General features: G+C 43.3%; 1 protein-coding gene across 1 annotated transcript in view; it reads left to right on the top strand.

Annotated features, from left to right (window-relative positions):
• The window catches only part of kcnh1b (potassium voltage-gated channel, subfamily H (eag-related), member 1b), a 115,052-nt gene that overhangs the window by 12,216 nt on the left and 82,183 nt on the right, over positions 1-20,653 (top strand). The window contains 2 exon segments of the mRNA XM_053337629.1: positions 1,473-1,591; positions 5,574-5,966. Of these exon segments, the coding sequence (XP_053193604.1) occupies positions 1,473-1,591; positions 5,574-5,966 (512 nt within the window).

Consider the following 20,653-nt stretch of genomic DNA (forward strand, 5'->3'; position numbering starts at 1 on the left):
TGAGACAACCCCCCCACCCCATTTATGCATTTATGATTTATGAAAGTAAGATCGCCCTATTTGGCATCGATCAGCTGATTCTACTTTATGTCTCCTGGAAAGCCTGACAGGTAGGAAGGAAGGAAAGGAGGGAGGGAAGAAGGAGGGAGGAAGGAAAGGAAGGAAGGAAAGGAGGGAGGGAGGAAGGAAGGAAGGAAGGAGGGAGGAAGGAAGGGAAGGAGGGAAGAAGGAGAGGAGGGAGGAAAGAAGGAAGGGAGGGAAGAAAGGAGGGAGGAAGGGAAGAGGGAGGGAGGAAATAGGGAAGGGAGGAAGGACAGAAGAAAGGAAGCAAGGAAGGAAGGAGGGCGCAAGGAAAGAAGGAGGGAGGGAGGGGAGGGAGGGAGGAAGGAAGGAAGGAGGGAGGGAGGAAGGAAAGAATTCTTTCCTCCCTTCCTCCCTTCCTACCTCCCTCTCTTCCTCCCTTCCTTCCTTGACTGGAGGACAGCAGGAGGGTTAAACAGCAGAAAGTAAACCAGTATATCAGTGAGCAGCTTTGTGTCCTCGGGGCGCCTGCGCTCGGTGCTTCAGGTGCTCGGCGGCTCGGTTGGTGTTGGTCTCTTGTGGGTTTTGGGTGTTTCAGCTGCTTCTGTCTCTTCCTGTTAATCCCAGACTGACTCAGAACCATCTGCTGCAGGACTCCTCCATGCTGTTTCATTATGAATAAGAATCTAACGTGACTAAAAACTTCTGCAGATTTCTGTTTATAATACGACACCCATAAATAATGAACACTGTTGGCCAGATTTCCTTCTCTCTTTCCTCCCTCCCTCCCTCCCTCCCTCCTTCCTTCCTTCCTCCCTTCCGTCTGTCCTTCCTTCTCTCTTTCCTCCCGTCCTCCCTCCCTCCCTCCTTCCTTCATTCCTCCCTTCCATCTGTCCTTCCTCCCTCCTTTCCTTCCTTCCTCCAGCCCTCCCTCCCTCCTTTCCTTCCTTCTTCCTCCCTTCATTCCTCCTTCCCGTCCTCCCTCCCTCCCTCCTTCCTTCCTTCCTCCCTTCCGTCTGTCCTTCCTTCCGTCCTTCCTTCTTTCCTTCCTCCCTCCTTCTCGCTTTCCTTCCTTCCTTCTTTCCTTCCTCCTTCCTTCTCTCTTTCCTCCCTTCCTCCCTTCTGTCTGTCCTTCCTTCTCTCTTTCCTCCCGTCCTCCCTCCCTCCCTCCCTCCTTCCTTCCTTCCTCCCTTCCGTCTGTCCTTCCTTCCTTCCTTCTTTCCTTCCTCCCTCCTTCTCGCTTTCCTTCCTTCCTTCCTTACTCCCTCCCTGTTTCATTATGAATAAGAATCTAAAATGACTAAAAACTTCAGTAGAGTTCTGTTCATAATACGACACCCATAAATATTAAACACTGTTGGCCAGATTTCCTTCCTTCTTTCCTCCCTCCTCTCTTCCTTCCCCAGATTTCATGTCATGTGATTCTGTCTGTTGTTCTGTCTCACTTCCAGGTTGGGGTAAATTTGCCCGCCTGACTCGAGCGTTAACCAGCAGTCGAGGAGTTCTGCAGCAGCTCGCTCCAGCTGTGCAAAAAGGAGAAAACGTCCACAAGCACTCGCGCCTGGCAGAGGTAAGATCCGTCCACCTTAAACCCAACAGTACAGGAAGTAAAGTCCTTTCTCCGTATTACTGGGGATTTCCACCGGGTCCGTCAGCGGCGTGGAACGGCTGCGCTACGGTTTAGCTCCGTCCTCTGCTCGGTGTCAACTCACACCGGGAGCGTTACAGCAGCGGACCAGAGCATGCTCTGGGAGAGAAAGCTGCCTTTTAAAATGAAGTTGCACTGTTAGTACAGTAATTACGGCAGCCCAATGAAATCCAAACAAGAGCCTTTAGTCTACTGTAATTACTGTAGTAGCTAGTCTACCGTAATTACTGTAGTAGCTAGTCTACCGTAATTACTGTAGTAGCTAGTCTACTGTAATTACTGTAGTAGCTAGTCTACCGTAATTACTGTAGTAGCTAGTCTACCGTAATTACTGTAGTAGCTAGTCTACTGTAATTACTGTAGTAGCTAGTCTACTGTAATTACTGTAATAGCTAGTCTACCATAATTACTTTAGTAGCTAGTCTACTGTAATTACTGTAGTAGCTAGTCTACCGTAATTACTGTAGTAGCTAGTCTACTGTAATTACTGTAGTAGCAGCACAACTAAAAGGCTCAATTGGTAATTTTCTTTGATGTTAGTGCTGATGTCATGTGTCAGTAGCTACGTAGCTAGATGGAGTCTTTATCTGTCTGGTTTATTCCTGTTTGTTGCTGAAATACGATCAGGAGGCTACACGGGTTGTTTTATTTTGAAAGACAGAAGTTTTATTATTATGCCGATTCAGTGTCTGACTTCCTGTCTGGTGCAATCTGCTCTGATGAGCTTGTCGTGAGTTAGAAACGACTCCGTCAAAAATAGAAATGTTTCCACCGTTAGCGTCTCAGCAGCTATTGATAGCTGCTGAGACGCTAACGGTGGAAACACTCTCATTGGTTATAGTGGTACCTATCAGCTCTGGTGACCGCAGCGCAGCTGTAACGCACCGCTGACGGACCCGGTGGAAATTGGGCTTTATACTTGACCATCACACAGCAGCTTTTAGCTCAAAGCAGCGCTGTCCTAACGGTCGGTTTACCTTCGATCGTAACTCGTACAACATGTCTGATCAGGTCGGAAAACTAAAGAGCTTCTAGTTGTTCTGTCACGCTCAAAGGTGGAGAGAGAGGTCTGCTGTCACTGAGCGGAGTTTAGATGGACGTAGCGAGATGTGACATCACCCGCTGGTTTCATCAGAGCCTCCTATTACTACATCTACGTGGGGAAGCTACCTTGGATTTTAGTTTAAGTTCTTCCAACTTTCCGACTTCTGAGTATAACTGGAAGGCACCATATGATACAAGTACCTTGATTCTGTGTATTGATTCATTTGTGTGTTGATTGAATCTAATCAGCTTCAGCTACTCTGTACACAGGACATTTGTACGTTACCGTGTTTAATGTTTGGTTCTTGTTACACAAACAGATAATCTTACCGTGATGATTGTTGTCCTGTCTTCTTCCTCTCGCCTGTCTCACCTGGTGGAGATTAAGTCTGATCTTTGTCTGTAATGAGATACAGAAAGAGTCAATGATGCTCAGAGTGAAGAGAGTCCATCAGCTCAGACTCACCTGTGTCAGTTATTGCACCTCGTCGTATCTCAGAGGGTTAAAAATCAAACTCACGCAGCAACTTGTAGCATTGAAGTAAATGTACTTATATAGCACCTTTCTAGTCTTTGCGACCACTCGCAAAGCCAACCTGCTCCTCAGGTGGAAGTTAACCATTCATTCTCATTCATACACCGTTGGCACAGCAACAGGTTTAAGTGTCTTGCCCAAAGACACATCGACATGTGGACTGGAGGAGCCGGGAATCGTACCGCCAATCTTCCAATTGGAGGACGACCGCTCTACCTCCTGAGCCACAGCCACCAAAGTAGTTTATTGCAACAAATCCATCGTAACATCTCATATTTATACACATATCAGACGACCACGACAACCATCTTTCCTCACACAAAATGACTTCACATGAACCAGCCTGTTTTTAACACTTTACCTTAAGTTACCCTACAGAACCGTATAACCCCCAAAACTCCAAACCCCCAACCAAGCACTGCAAGCGGAAACCAGCCGAGTCATCGTCAGTTATCAGTTAGCATCATTTCACTTATTACATTTGCTGTGAAGTTCCCTCTCGATGCTCTACTTGCAGTTCTACTTGCAGTGATCATACAGATATATAAATATATGATTAACATTTGGCAGCCATCAGAAAAGTTTTCCATTTCTTTCAGACTCAACAACAGGAGACTCTCTCAGGCCTGATGTATAATAAATGAATCTCTTCCTCTTCACGTTCAGCAGTAATGGTCCAATCAGTAATCATAAAGAATTAACTGCAGATAATATTTTTCTTTCTGTTGTGAGATGAGGATAAAACTTCTGTTAGAACTTCTATTAATGGATGTGAAATGAAGCCGACAGCCTGAAGTCCGTCTGACAGCTGCTGTCTCAGTGTTCAGAGAGATGGACGGACTTCCTGTTGTTGTTGTTGTTGTTTCCTGACAGGCTGCTTTCAGACTTTAAAAACTCAGATTCAACTAAAGCTGCAACAATTACTCAACCAACAGAAAACTAATCAACTTTTCTGATAACTGATTGTTAATTCTTCAAGCAGCTTTTAAAATGTGATGATTTGGTGTTTTTTCTGATGCCAATAAACTGAATATTGAATAAAACGATCATTGAATGTTTAACTGTTGGTCAGACTAAAACAGGCAAGTTGATTCGATTGAAATAGAAAGATTGTCACTGTTTTTCATAAATGTGATTTATGAGTTTACCTCAAACATCATCCGGCAGGCTTCACGTTGCTTCTTAAGCAACTGTGACAAATCTTTCCCTCAGCTGCAGAGAAATAATTACTGCTGCCACTAATTAGTTAATCCATTATTCGGTCACATCACGGGGGGGCGTTACGTTGTCTCATGTTCTCTGGTCACATTATTATATTACTGATTTTATACCCAACGCCATGCAGAGTTATTTATAAAGCTGAGATTGAATTTAAGGGGAAGTGATTTTCTTTGTGTATCAGCTGTCCGTTAATTTAACCCTCCTGTTGTGCTCAGGTCAAGGAAGGAAGGAAGGAAGGAAGGAAGGAAGGAAGGAAGGAAGGAACGAACAAAATGAGGAAGGAGCGAAGGAAGGGAGGAAAGGGAGGAAAGAAGGAAGGAAGGAAGGGAGGAAAGGAGGAAAGAAGGAAGGGAAGGAGGGAGAAAAGGAGGGAGGAAGGAAGGGAGAAAAAGAGGGAGGAAGGAAGGAAGGTAGGAAGGAAGGAAATGAGGGAGGAAGGAAGTAACGAAGGACAGAAGGAAGGAGGAAAAGAGGAAGGAAGTAACGAAGGAAGGAAGGCGGAAAAGATGAAGGAAGTAAGGAGAAGAAAGAAGGAATGTGGAAGGAAGGAAGGAAGGAAGAAACGAACAAACAAACAAAATGAGGAAGGAGCGAAGGAAGGGAGGAAAGGAGGAAAGAAGGAAGGAAGGGAGGGATGAAAGGAGGAAAGAAAGAAGGAAAGAAGGGAGTGAGAAAAGGAGGAAAGAAGGAAGGAAGGAAGGGAGAAAAAGAGGGAGGAAGGTAGGAAGGAAGGAAGGAAGGAAATGAGGGAGGAAGGAAGTAACGAAGGAAGGAAGGAAGGAGGAAAAGAGGAAGGAAGTAAGGAGAGGAAAGAAGGAATGTGGAAGGAAGGAAGGAAGGAGAGAAGGAAGGAAGGAAGGAACAGTCAAAAGAGATAGGGTCAATTTGACCCGGGAGCACAACAGGAGGGTTAACAGTTAGTTTTTTTTAGATGCTTCCATCATTCATATTTTTTAATTTAATTATGGGAACGTAATAATAAATATAGTAGACATCAGTATAATATAAATAGAAATGCTGTAGATAAAATTACCAAAGGAAGTATATAACATGTAAGAAGTTTATATTGTGGACTTTATATTCTTATATTATTTCGTGTCTCAGGTTCTCCAGCTGGGCTCGGACATCCTGCCTCAGTACAAACAGGAAACTCCGAAAACGCCTCCGCACATCATCCTTCACTACTGCCTCTTCAAGACGACGTGGGACTGGGTGATCCTCATCCTCACCTTCTACACCGCCATCATGGTGCCGTACAACGTCTCCTTCAAGACCAAGCAGAACAACGTCACCTGGCTGGTGGTGGACAGCATCGTGGACGTCATCTTCCTCGTCGACATCGTCCTCAACTTCCACACCACCTTCGTCGGGCCGGCGGGCGAGGTCATCTCCGACCCCAAACTCATCCGCATGAACTACGTGAAGACCTGGTTCGTCATCGACCTGCTGTCCTGTCTGCCTTACGACGTCATCAACGCCTTCGAGAATGTGGACGAGGTCGGTGGACTTTTATTATTATGGATTTCTATTTTTAAATCTATCGCAGGGCAACAGTCTGAAACTAAAGCAGTAAATATCAGTTTTCTTTATAATCAGTCTGACAGACAATTAACTAGTTGTGTGTCCTGTTTGTCATCACGCTCACCCCAACATATAAAAATGGCTCCTGATATTCCTGAAAAACCCCAAATTCTACTAAAAGTCTTCACTCCCACTGTCAAACTGATGCTGGGAGTGTGTGGGCTTCATGTATGGTGTAAATGATTAAGGTGAGTTCATAAATCAGTTCAGGCAGCATCAGGTTTGTTAAAATGTACATTTAGTATTTTTGTTGGTTTTCTAGATAAATTCAGACTGAACTCCGCAGCAAGACATCATGGAGGTTACGCCCAGTTCAATATAATCAATATATTAAAAAAAGATCAATAAGAGAGATTTGAAATGACATTTGACCCATTTTATACCAAAAGACTGAATGCTCCTGAACATGTCAAATGGTGTAACCACAAAAGAATGATAGATATTAAATATGTGATCAGCTACAGTGTGTTTAAGTGGACTTATACTAATAATGACTTCATTTAAAACATGTAAATGTTTCCTGGTCTCCATGGTAACCAGATGAAATGTAATATTTAGAACAATAGTATTCCATTAGCTTTATTTAATATAAAAGTTATAATGTAAGATCATGCCTAACTAGTTGATATGGTGTTAGGAAGGAAGGAAGGAAGGAAGGAAGGAAGGATGGTGTTTTATTGACTATTTACTGTTTTTAAGCAAGTTGAATTATTTGGTACAAAGTTTTTATGGTTACACCACTTAGACATTTTTACCATAATCCTCTAATATATTCTCTCTAAATGGATTAAAAGCAGAAATTTGATGCTGGGTCCACAAAAAAAGAATGTGTGAAGTTATTCATACGTTTATTTTCACATTTCAACCTTAAATTTAAACTAAAAAACCTCATTGACCCTTATAATAATTAACAATAATAATAAACAGAATTGTTTTACAAGCTCCTAAAAATACCAGCCTGTTTACCCGGTGGTAAAACAGGGTCCCTTTAAGGAACTTGTTTGTGATCTGCTGCTGTAGATGAAATGTCGCCTTCATTACTGCAGCAGAGTTCACACGTGTCCGCTGACAGTGACAGCAGATGTGTTTGTGTTGATGTCGGCGGACACATGAAGGTCGACGTTCTTCAGGCTGAAAACACGAGTGTGAAACTGTGGAGAAACTAAAGATGAGCGTAGCTTCTGTCTGACCTCCACAGTCTGTTCAGTTTATTTCAGTTTATTTCAAACATGTCAAAATAACAGAATAAACATATAAGCTCAAAACAAACAAAATAGAAATGACAGCAAACTATAAAATAACCATTCATTGTTCTAAAAGGGTGGAAGGTAAACTTTTCTAGTCCTTCACCTTTTTCTTTTTAACTGTAACAATCAAAACAGATCTAAAAACATTAAAAACAAAACCAGAGAAACGATAACCACAAAAAACAAGATTGTTTGTGTGGAGTCAAGTTTTCAAGTTTATTTTATTTATATAACACTTCAATTAGCAAACAAACTTTGTGCCTAAGTGCCTCACAAAGTCAGTCAGATAGATAGGTAGATAGGTGGGTGGGTGGATGGGTGGGTGGATGGATGGATGGATGGATGGATAGATAGACAGACAGAACGGGGAGCCAGTGTAAGGAGGATGGAAGTGATGTAGTCTCATTTATTTGACCTTATTAATAACCGGGAAGCAGAGTTCTGGATCAGTTGTAGACAGGAAATGGTAGATTGAGAAATGCCGAGGTAGAGCGAGTCCCAGTAGTCCAGTCTGGATGATATCAGTGAATTAATGGATGAGTCTTTCTAGGTCAGAGGTTCTGAGTTGGAAGAAGTTGGACCTGGCAATATAGCTTACCTGTTTGTTGATGTTTAGATCAAATATAACAGGTTCTTGCGATGTGGTCTGATTGAGGTTTCTGGCAATGACAGTGGTATGATGGTATGATGGTCAAATGGTATGATGGTATAATGGTATGATGGTCAGATGGTATGATGGTCAGATGGGGTGATGGTCAGATGGTATGATAGTATGATGGTCAGATGGTGTGATGGTATGATGGTGTGATGGTCAGATGGTATGATGGTGTGATGGTATGGTGGTATGATGGTATGATGGTCAGATGGTATGATAGTAAGATGGTCAGATGGTATGATGGTCAAATGGTATGATGGTATGATGGTACGATGGTATGATGGTCAGATGGTATGATGGTATGATAGTATGATGGTATGATGGTCAGATGGTATGATGGTCAGATAGTATGGTGGTCAGATGGTATGATGGTCAGATAGTATGATGGTGAGATGGTGTGATGGTATGATGGTCAGATGGTATGATGGTCAGATGGTCAGATGGTATGATGGTCAGATGGTATGATGGTATGATGGTCTGATAGTATGATGGTGTGATGGTATGATGGTCAGATGGTAAGATAGTAAGACTGACCTGACAATATACTTAACCTGTTTGTTGAAGTTTAGATAACAGCCAGGTTCTTGCTATGTGGTCTGATTGGAGTTTCTGGCAATGACAGTGGTGTGATGGTATGATGGTCAGATGGTACAATGGTCAGATGGTACAATGGTCAGATGGTACAATGGTATGATGGTATGATGGTCAGATGGTATGATGGTCAGATGGTATGATGGTACAATAGTATGATGGTCAGATGGTATGATGGTCAGATGGTCAGATGGTATGATGGTCAGATGGTATGATGGTCAGATGGTATGATGGTATGATGGTCAGATGGTGTGATGGTCAGATGGTATGATGGTATGATGGTATGATGGTCAGATGGTATGATGGTCAGATGGTCAGATGGTATGATGGTAAGATGGTCAGATGGTATGATGGTAAGATGGTATGATGGTAAGATGGTATGATGGTATGATGGTATGATGGTCAGATGGTATGATGGTCAGATAGTATGATGGTCAGATGGTATGATGTGTGATGGTATGATGATATGATGGTGAGATGGTCAGATGGTATGATGGTCAGATGGTATGATGGTCAAATAGTATGATGGTATGATAGTAAGATGGTATGATGGTCAGATGGTATGGTGGTCAGATGGTATGATGGTCAGATGGTATGATGGTATGATGGTATGATGGTATGATGGTCAGATGGTATGATGGTATGATGGTCAGGTGGTGTGATGGTATGATGGTCAAATGGTCAGATGGTATGATGGTATGATGGTCAGATGGTCAGATGGTATGATGGTCAGGTGGTATGATGGTCAGGTGGTGTGATGGTATGATGGTCAGATGGTATGATGGTCAGATGGTATGATGGTATGATGGTATGATGGTATGATGGTATGATGGTCAGATGGTATGATGGTATGATGGTCAGGTGGTGTGATGGTATGATGGTCAAATGGTATGATGGTATGATAGTATGATGGTCAGATGGTATGATGTCAGATGGTCAGATGGTATGATGGTCAGATGGTATGATGGTATGATGGTCAGATGGTCTGGATTTGATGGTATGATGGTCAGATGGTATGATGGTCAGATGGTATGATGGTCAGATGGTATGATGGTATTATTTGGGGGGGCAAGAGTCCTTATTTAACTGAAGGAAGTTATGAGAAAGCCAGTCTTTGATGTCATGGAGACAGTTTTGTAGTCTCTCACTAAACCAGCAGGAATAACTTTCAGTCACTGTGATCAGAATATATTTATTATTTTATATAAATCTTGGACAACTTTCATTTTATCATTTTAAGATAAAACTGCAGCACTAAAACAGTTCCTGTACAGACATCAAAAATATATGAGAGAGATTTCTGTACTCTTTTTATTATTATTGTCCTTCCTTTTGTCTCCGGTTTGAAGTGGACGTGTTTCTATGCAACAGTCACACTTTACAGCCACTTTAATCAAAATGTGTTGACAGATGTTCGCAGATGTTTCCAGGCCACACTCACGCTGCACTGATGTAACAGAACAGCTGCGTTTGTCACTGCTTACTGGAACATTTGATATAATACAGAAACATTTTTTAGGATGTGAAGCCAAGCATTAAAGGTGATGTTTGATTTAAGTAACCCTGATTGAGTCCTCAGTGTTTAATACATACGTTTGGTTATTAGACACAGCTCGATGATTTATCCTCTCCCTCAGTGTGGATGTTAACAACTGAGTAATAATCAGGAGATTCTCATTCAGTCACAGCTGAGTCTGTCGAGTCATTTCACGTCCATATTGATTACAGTTTGGAGCTGAAACATCGCTGCGTCAGCGCCTTCACACTGAATGCTGACGTGACATAAACCATCCAGAATTACACCAACGCATTTCTTCTTTGACTGAAGGATCTGAATATTTTATCCATCACTGGTTCAAAGCCTTTATTGTCACTGCACGATGTACAACATAATTAATATGTCTAGTGGTTCATGCAGTTACATAAAAAACTACAGACAAGAAGACACATTACTGTCTGAGTAATAGATAAAACAAACAGATAGTGTAAAACAAGATAACACGCAGAGTGAGAGTACTTGGTTATATTCATATAGTAAATTGTGTGGATAATATTGCACATGATAGATAGATAGGTAGGTAGGTAGGTAGGTTGATAGATAGACAGGTTGATAGATAGATAGGTAGGTAGGTAGGTAGGTAGGTAGGTTGATAGATAGATAGATAGATAGATAGATAGATAGATAGATAGGTAGGTAGGTAGGTAGGTAGGTAGGTAGGTAGGTAGATAGATAGATGGGTAGATAGATGGGTAGAGAGATAGATAGATAGATAGATAGATAGATAGATAGATAGATAGATAGATAGATAGATAGATGTAGGGGATAGATAGATAGATAGATAGATAGATAGATGGATAGATAGATAGATAGATAGATGTAGGTAGGTATAGATAGATCAAGTCAAGATGACAGCTTTGGGGAAGAAGTAGTTTTTTAGTCTATTTGTTTAGTTTTTTTTATTGTAGGGTGAAAAACAGGCCGTGTCCATGGTGGGTTGGGTCTTTTATAATACAGCTGGCTTTCTTGCTTAGTCAGCCAGTGTCATTCAGAGGTGGTAATGTTTATATGTCATTCAGAGGTGGTAATGTTTATATGTCATTCAGAGGTGGCAGCGTGGTCTTGTTGACACGCTCAGCTGCCTTCACCTCCCGCTGCAGTTCCCTCTGATCTTCCACTGTGCAGCTGCCGTTACCACACAGCGGTGCAGCAGCCGGTCAGCAGGGTTTCTATGGTGGCACAGTAAAGGTTTGTCAGTGGTCTCTGCTGAGCCTTCTTCACCTGGTGAGGGATGAGTGTGGACCACGTAAGACTTGCCAAGAAGTAGACTCTAGGACTAGATTAGGAACTTGAAACACTCCACCCTCTCTACCTCCTCCCTCGTATGCAGAGGGTTAGGGTCAGTGATTTCCTGAAGTCTATCACCCTCTCCTTTTGTCTTTGAAGTGTTAAGGTAGCTGTTGGCTGTCTCATTGTTGGTGGTTATCAGTCCTGCTAAGGTGATGTCGTCGGCAAATTTAACAATGGTGTTTGAGGAGTGAATGGAGGAGCAGCCATGTGTGAAGAGGGAGTAGAGGAGAGGGCTGTGGACACACCCCTGCGGCACTCTGGTGCTCAGGATCAGGGTTGATGAAGTGTGGTCTCCCATGCTGACATGATCAGGGTATTAATGCACATCTACAGGCTTGTACTTATTAGCCTGATATTCAGCAGTTTAGTTCCCTGATGGCACTTTGACATACTTCTTACAGCAGCGGTTAAATCATAGCTCAGTAGAATGGCTCTAGCTGTTTTATAGACAGTATAAACAGTAAGCAGGTGAAATGTGTAGTCAGCTCCGTTTATTTATAAAGACCTGAATCATAAATCTGCCTCCAAACCAGGAAAAGCAGGCAACGGTCCAGACCTCCAGAAACAGAGCAGCAGAGGTTTCTGGCACAACTTCATCTAAATCTAAGATACACAGAGAAGAAAAAAAAAGGCCAAAAAAAAGTCAAAGCTCCAGCAGGACTTGTAATATACAGACTAACTTCATTGTTAGACCCTGATGAAGGATGAAGGTGTTGGTGCTTTGACCTTTTCAGACGTCTGTGTCCACATAATCTGATGAATTAATTATACATTTGCATTAAAGTTTAAACTATTGAAGTCATTTGTTGTAAAGTTTAGGGACAGGTTGTATTATTCCATCATGGTGGAAAAGTGTATAAAGACCCTGAAGCTCAGAAAACTGGCAAATATTCTCACCAGAGAAGCTGCTACCAGAGAACTGTTTGGTATATTTCTTTAAAAAATGACTTAAATCAGAGATGTCAAACTCATTTTCATTCAAGGGCCACAAACAGCCCAATTTGATCTCATGTGGGCCGGACCAATAAAAAGATGGAAGGAAGGAAGGAAGGAGGGAAAGACAAAAGAAGGGAGGCAGAAAGGAAGGAAGGACAGGTGGAAGGAAGGAAAGAATAAAAGTGAGGAAGGAAGAAAGAAAAGAAAGGAAAGGTTGGAAAATAAGACGGGGAGGAAAGATGAAAGGAAGGGAGGAAGGAAGGACAGATGGAAGGAAGGAAGGAAGGAAGGAAGGAAAAAAAGACAGGAAGGACAGATGGAAGGAAGGGAGGAAGGAAGGACAGATGGAAGGGAGGAAGGAAGGAAAAGAAGACAGGAAGGAAAGATGGAAGGAAGGAAGGGAGGAAAAAAAGAGAGGAAGGAACGTGGGCCGAATTGGACCCCTCGGAGGGCCGGTTCTGGCCCACGCGCCGCATGTTTGACACCCCTGACTTAAATGATGAATCACTCATGAAAATCTGAACCTGGAAGAGTTTATATAAATGCTGTGACAGGTTTAAAACGCATCACCACATCGCTTAGTCTTACTGTGATGGTTGGACTCTCCGCTGTCCTCTTTCCAGGAAGTAAGGAAGGAAGGAAGGAAAGAAGGAAGGAAGGAAGGACAGGAGTAGGGAGGGGAGGGAGGGAGAGAGAGAGGAAAGGAGGAAGGAAGGAAGGAAGGAAGGGAGGAAGGAAGGACAGGAAGGAAAGACAGGAGTAAGGAGGGAGGGAAGGAGGGAGATAGAGAGGAAAGGAGGAAGGAAGGAAGGAAGGAAGGAAGGAAAGGAATAAGGAGGGAGGGAGGGAGGAGAGAAGGAAGGAAGGAAGGAAGGAAGGAATGGAGTAAGGGGGGGGGGAGAAGGAAGTAAGGAGAGGAAGGAAGGGAAGGAGGAAGGAGGGAGGGGGGGAGGGAGGAAAGGAGGAAGGAAGGAAGGGAGGGACGAATGGAAGAAGGAAGTAAGGAGAGGAAGGAAGGAAAGGAGGAAGGAAAGACTCTCCGCTGTCCTCTTTCCTCACAATCACAGTCAACCTTCAGGAAACCCTCAGCAGCAGTTTGGTCTTTACGTTGCTCAGCTGCTTCACAAACAATCACGTTGTTGCACAAATCAGCAAATGTTTTAACTTCCCGAAGCTGAGCGCCGCTGATTAGAGCCAGTGACCGACGACCGACTCTCTGGCAGGATCCATATGTGTCTGCTTGCTTGACCTTTTACCGCGTTTTAAATTTCTGCCTGTAGGCTTCTGGCACCGACTCACATGCTTTAATGCATCGTAACAGCAGAGAGCATGTGAGAGGGACTCCCTGTAGCACACTTCTACTACCTCACTCACACACACTGCAAACTCTGGACGAGGCACCAACACACCAAGAGATCATTACCACTGGTTATACTCTACTCTACTGTCACAGTTCTCATACTCCACCCATGAAGACCATTAAAGAGTAAAACAGGAACAGAGATACTACAACTAAACTAAACTCAACAAACAATGACATCCACCTGCTTTAAGAGGAAACAACTTTAACCAAATAACACTTTACCTCATAAGACTCCTGGATGAGCTTCATAAGCTCAGGAGAAGAGAAATGTTTTTAACCTGGATTTAAAATGATTTCAGTTCTGCTGGTAGTTTGTTCCAGTTGTGTAAAAGCTGCTTCATCATGTTTAGTTTGAACTCTGGGCTCAACTATCTGACCGGAGTTCAAGCTTCTTTGTATAATAAAGAGAGACAAACCTCTCACAGCAGCACAGACTCACAGTATGAGCTCACATCTGAACACTCAAGGCTTTATCACATTATAAGAGAGAACAAAGCTCCAGCATCTTTGTATAATAAACAGAGACAAACCAGCTGCCTTCAAATAAATACACATTAATAAATAAAGTCATAGTTAAGATGATATTTGCAGGTTTTTTGCAGCTTCTCCAGCGTTAAACCTGAGGCCGACCGGGTCCAGGTGTTTCCCGTCCTGCTGATACTGAATCATCTAATAATGTCATCTCTGGAGTACGATCATGTATCACAGGAAGTTAACCTGGCCGCTGCCTCAGAGGGTTTTACACTCTGCACAGAATACGACACCTTCTGTCTCCTTCCACCCTGGCTTCAGGTAACAGGAAGCACGAACACAGCAGCAGCAGCAGCTTCTGGGTTGTTAGAGGGAAGTCTTTTATTCACTCAGCTCTAATAATAATAATAATAATAACTTTATTTTGTAGAGCGCCTTTCATGAAACCCAAGGTCGCTTCACAATAACAAGAAACACACATTTAGTAAAAGCCTGCAGGAACAACAGAGATTTAAAAGAGTCCAGAGTTGGTGCTTGGCGAATGTTAGGAGGGAGTGAGTTCCACAGTGTAGGAGCTACCACACTGAAGACCCTGCTCCCAAAGGTAGAGGAGGAAGAGGAGGAGGGGGAGGTAGAAGAGAAAGAGGTTGAGGGGGAGGAGGAGGAGGTGGAAGAGGAAGAGGGGGAAAAGGAGGAGGAAGAGGAAGAGGAGGTGGAGGAGGTAGAAGAGAAAGAGGTTGAGGGAGAGGAGGAGGAGGTGGAAGAGGAAGAGTTAGAGGGGGAAGAGGAGGTGAAAGAGGTAGAGGGGGAGGAGGTGGAAGAGGTAAAGGAGGAGGAGGTAAAGGAGGAGGGAGAGGAGGAGGAGGGGGAGGAGGAAGAGGAGGGGGAGGAGGTAGAAGAGAAAGAGGTTGAGGTGGAGGCGGAGGAGATGGAAGAGAAAGAGGTTGAGGGGGGGAGGGGGGGTGGAAGAGGAAGAGGTAGAGGGGGAAGAGGGGGAGGAAGAGGGGGAGGAGGAAGAGGAGGAGGTAGAGGAGGAGGGAGAGGAGGAAGAGGAGGGGGAGGAGGAGGTAGAGGAGAAAGAGGTTGAGGGGGAGGAGGAGGAGGAGGAAGAGGAAGAGGAAGAGGAGGAGGGGGAGAGGAGGAGAAGGGGGAGGAGGAAGAGGAGGGGGAGAAGGAGGTAGAGGAGGAGAAGGAAGAGGAGGTGGAGGAGGTAGAAGAGAAAGAGGTTGAGGGGGAGGAGGAGGAGGAAGAGGAGGGGGAGGAAGAGGAGGAGGAGGAGGAGGTAGAAGAGAAAGAGGTTGAGGTGGAGGCGGAGGAGGTGGAAGAGGAAGAGGTAGAGGGGGAAGAGGAGGAGGAAGAGGAGGGGGAGGAAGAGGAGGAAGAGGTAGAGGGGAGGAGGAGGTAGAGGAGGAGAAGGAAGAGGAGGTGGAGGAGGTAGAAGAGAAAGAGGTTGAGGGGGAGGAGGAGGAGGAAGAGGAGGGGGAGGAAGAGGAGGAGGAGGAGGAGGTAGAAGAGAAAGAGGTTGAGGTGGAGGCGGAGGAGGTGGAAGAGGAAGAGTTAGAGGGGGAAGACGAGGAGGAAGAGGAGGGGGAGGAAGAGGAGGAGGAGGAAGAGGTAGAGGGGGAGGAGGAGGTAGAGGAGAAAGAGGTTGAGGGGGAGGAGGAGGAGGTGGAAGAGGAAGAGGTAGAGGGGGAAGAGGAGGAGGTGGGAGAGGAAGAGGTAGAGGGGGAAGAGGTAGAGGGGGAAGAGGAGGAGGTGGAAGAGGTAGAGGGGGAAAAGGAAGAGGAGGAGGAGGAAGAGGAGGTGGAAGAGGTGAAAGAGGTAGAGGAGGAGGAGGTAGATGAGGTAAAGGAGGAGGAGGTAGATGAGGAGGGGGAGGAGGAGGAGGAAGAGGTGGAAGAGGAAGAGGGGGAGGGAGAGGAGGGGAGAGGAGGAGGAAGAGGAGGTAGAGGTGGAGGTAAAGGAGGAGGCCTTGTGGTGCGGAAGGGGGAGGGGGGAGTGGGGGGGTGTGATGTGCTGCCAGGGTTTAGTTTGAGTGAGAACAAAACCCTGAAACATGTGGTGCAGGCTGCGTTTTAAGGTCAGCGTGGGCATCATTAATATTGGAAAACTATCCAGCGGAAACATCCATCGATGGTTTTATTATGTAGCTCCGAAAAATTCAGCTCAGAAAAAACATCGATTGTGATGGATGAACTCTGACAGACATGAGCTGTTCAAACAAACACAGTATCTCAGGAACAGAGGAGTGTGTGGGGGGGGGGGGGGGGTGGTGGGGGGGACACCAGGAGAATCTGAAGCTGGGCTGAGATAAGATGGTTTTATCAAAGTCAAAGTCAAAAGACTCAACTGAGAATAAAAACAGGATCAGAGTCAAAGTTTCTACACAGGAGGAAAGTTCTGGTATTAACTCTTTTAGATTAGATTAAATTAGATTAGATTAGATTAGATTAAATTAGATTAAATTAGATTAGATTAAACTAGATTAGATTAGATTAAACTAGATTAGATTAGATTAAATTAGATTAGATTAAACTAGATTAGATTAGATTAAATTAGATTAGATTAAACTAGATTAGATTAGATTAAATTAGATTAGATTAGATTTCTTTATTTGTAGCCGCAGGTAAATTTGTCTCGCAGTGAGACATTCATACAAAACAATACAAGAAAATGAAAACAGTAAAGTTACTCCTTTCTGTCCTTCCCTCCTCCTTTCCTTCCTCTCTCCCTCCTTACTCCTTCCTTCCTCCCTCCTTACTCCTTTCTTTCTTTCTTTCTTTCTTTCCTTCCTTCCTTCCTTCCCTCCTCCTTTCCTTGATGGTGAACGCTGTGGATGAGGTGTGTTAGTGTGAAAGTGACACCGCATCCTTCACGCTGGCTCCCTTCCTTCCTCCCTCCTTTACTCCTTTCTTTCTTTCTTTCTTTCTTTCCTTCCTTCCTTCCTTCCTTCCTTCCTCCTTTCCTTGATGGTGAACGCTGTGGATGAGGTGTGTTAGTGTGAAAGTGACACCGCATCCTTCACGCTGGCTCCCTTCCTTCCTCCCTCCTTTACTCCTTTCTTTCTTTCTTTCTTTCTTTCCTTCCTTCCTTCCTTCCTTCCCTCCTCCTTTCCTTGATGGTGAACGCTGTGGATGAGGTGTGTTAGTGTGAAAGTGACACCGCATCCTTCATGCTGGCTCCCTCCCTTCCTCCCTCCTTTACTCCTTTCTTTCCTTCCTCCCTCCCTCCCTCTCTCCCTCTCTCCCTCTTTTTTTAATCACAGATTTCTTTATGTGCTTCTCACAGTTTGGAGTCAAAGTTAAAGTTAAAAGACTCAACTGAGAATAAAAACAGCATCAGAGGAAAGTTCTGGTCTTAACTCTTGATCTGTATCTGGATAAAGACATGCTGCTGCTGCTGCTGCTGCTGCCGTTGTTAAAATGTGTTCTTGTTTCCTCAGTTTTTCCCACATTGTGATCAGATCTCAGTAAAGGAGGAAGGAAGTGAAGAAAGAAGTATGGAAGGAGGAGGGAGCAAAGAAAGAGGGAAGGAAAAATGAAAGGAAGAGGAAGGAAAGAAGGAACAGAGAGAGGAGGACAGGAGGGTTTGGATGATTACTCAGCTGATTGAAAGGAGAGCAAGCGGCTCACTTAAATGCTCTTTAATTAAAGCTCAAATGAACCTGAAACTAACTAATAACTGCAGAGGTTACAATGATGGGGTTGTTTACTCACCCATAGGTTTGCCTTTACAATGACATGTGTACAGACATTCAGGGACCTCTCAGGGTTAGGGGTTGGGGGGGGGGCAGGGTTAGGGGTCAGGGACCTCTCAGCAGGATATAGACACAATGAGGCCACAGACACAGGTCTTGGCTTCATGCAGTCCACATCTGGAGTCAAAAGACCAGAAGATGCCTCCTCATCACTCCAGTTCATAAGCTGGAGTGATTTATTTAGCTAGCTATCTATCTATCTATCTATCTATCTATCTACCTACCTACCTACCTACCTACCTACCTATCTATCTATCTATCTATCTATCTATCTATCTATCTATCTATCTATCTATCTATCTATCTATCTATCTATCTATCTATCTATCTATCTACCTACCTACCTACCTACCTATCTATCTATCTATCTATCTATCTATACATTTATTTAGCAATCTATCTATCTATCTATCTATCTATCTATCTATCTATCTATCTATCTATCTATCTATCTATCTATATATATAGCTATATAGCTATATAACTATTTATTTATTTAGAACTGAATGCATAATGATATGATTCAACTCTTTTACCCGCCGGGCGCGTGCACAGACAGTGGAGCGCGCCGGTTACGCTCATGGACAGCCAAACTGATAGCTTAGCGTCATACGTCATACATCGTTGGAAACCTCAGACTATTGGCTAAAAGGTGATCAACTGTCAATCAAACCCACGTTGTCGTTATCGTCGGTCACATGTCCTCATTGGCTTTGGAGGCACGTGCTGCCTAATCCTAAGCACTGATTGGCTGGTGTGTGTGGTGTCGTCAGAAGCAGGAGAGGCTAACGGTCATACGCTAACGGTCGTAAACATCTAGTCACGTGTACTCTGACGTAAACGGACCGTATGTGGTTTGTTCCGTGTGTGTTACGTTACGTGTTGGACTAAATACATGGAGATATTGAGGAAAGTATTTTAGTTAGAAGGAAACGGATTTCATATTTCAGCAGAATGGATATTTGGCGAGCTGTACAGGAAGTCCTGAGTCATAAGATGATCGTTGTGGATAAAGGGAAGACTTTGAAGGTATGTAGGCATTATAGCTGCTCTCACTTTAGCTGAGTGGCTAGCCGAGCTAACCACTAATACTATTACGGCTGTGAGCAACCATATAATTGGTGAGAGGTCTTGAATGAATCAGGAGAATCTAAGCTTTCTAACAATGTACGGCATGAATATATATGTTTAAGAGTTGCTGTTTAAAACCTCCCAACCTCCGACCCGTCCCGTAGGAGGAACAGCGTGTGTTATGTGCTTCGTGTACGTTATCACAGTTTAACAGTCAGCCAAACTCAGGTATCACACTTGAGCCAGGATCAGACCGTCTTGCTCCCTATATTTCCTTATTTTTAGTAGTAATACCACGAGTGAAACTGCAAATAAAAGACAATACAAGAACTTAGCGACACGCTGTAAAGAAAACTAATAAACAGTAATAATATTTAAAGAATAGCTGAAAAACGACAAGGCACAAATGAGCCGTTAACCTTAACAGTCGGCTGATACACATCGTTGCTAAGCAACGCTCACTTTACATCCGCTCACAAATTACTTTTAACTTCTTGTGTGACTTAAGTTAGTTAATAAACATCACACATTACAACACTAAACGTATTAACTTATAATTACATGTTATATATTACTTCAAATTAACAAATTTACAGCCGTTGCTTTCGTGAGTATGACAAAGACGATTCAGATTGACCAGCCGTCTTTCTTACTGCTGGTTGCTACATTACTGCAAGTATAAACCGTTATGTAGCCTTCAAAATAAAATTCCAGATCGTGTGTGTGTGTGTGTGTGTGTGTGTGTGTGTGTGTGTGTGTGTTTCTTATGCATAATTTCTTACCATAAATTGAATCTAATGCATTCATTAAATCGAGTAATTCAAGTACCTTAAATCATAAAAAATATTCTGAGAGCAGAACAAGGGTTTATATTTATCATTCTTTTGTGGTTACACCATTTGACATTTTGTGGTTACACCATTTGACATTTTCAGGAGCATTCAGTCTTACTTTTGGTTAAAAAAATGGGTCAAATGTCATTTCAAATCTCTCTTATTGATCTTTTTTTAATATATTGATTATATTGAACTGGGCGTAACCTCCATGATGTCTTGCTGCCGCTGAGTTCAGTCTGAATTTATCTAGAAAACCAACAAAAATACTAAATGTACATTTTAACAAACCTGATGCTGCTTTTAAATCTAGTTTAACTGATTTATGAATTCATCATCTTACCAACATTTATTATATATATTTACCTTTATGGCAACAGAGGGTGTGATTTATTTATTCCTTTTTGATTAAATATAAAGTGGTGATAATCGTCTCTCTTTCTGTGTTTGGCTCGTTTCTCACTACAGTAATAATTACAGCTAGGCATGGGCCGATATGAGATTCAGGCGGTATGATAACCATAAGAAACAATATCAGGGTTTCACGGTATGGCGTTATTGTAATTACAGCTCTAAAATGTTCCTAAAAGGAAGAAAAATAAAGACAGACATGTTAATTTAACCTGAATCTGTAATGACAGTGTGAGGTGATACTCTACGCTGCAGCTGCACCACCTGAGGGATTCCTGACCTACACTTCCTGTCTTTGACCAACACTTCCTGTCTTTGACCAGACAATAAGCAGCTCATACCTCACGAACGATATGACAGAAAATTTGGCAATTTCGGTTATCGTGGCTTTTTCAAATCGCGGTGAACACGGTTATCATC

Source organism: Scomber japonicus, chromosome 2 (assembly GCF_027409825.1).
Source record: "Scomber japonicus isolate fScoJap1 chromosome 2, fScoJap1.pri, whole genome shotgun sequence".
Taxonomy (NCBI): domain Eukaryota; kingdom Metazoa; phylum Chordata; class Actinopteri; order Scombriformes; family Scombridae; genus Scomber; species Scomber japonicus.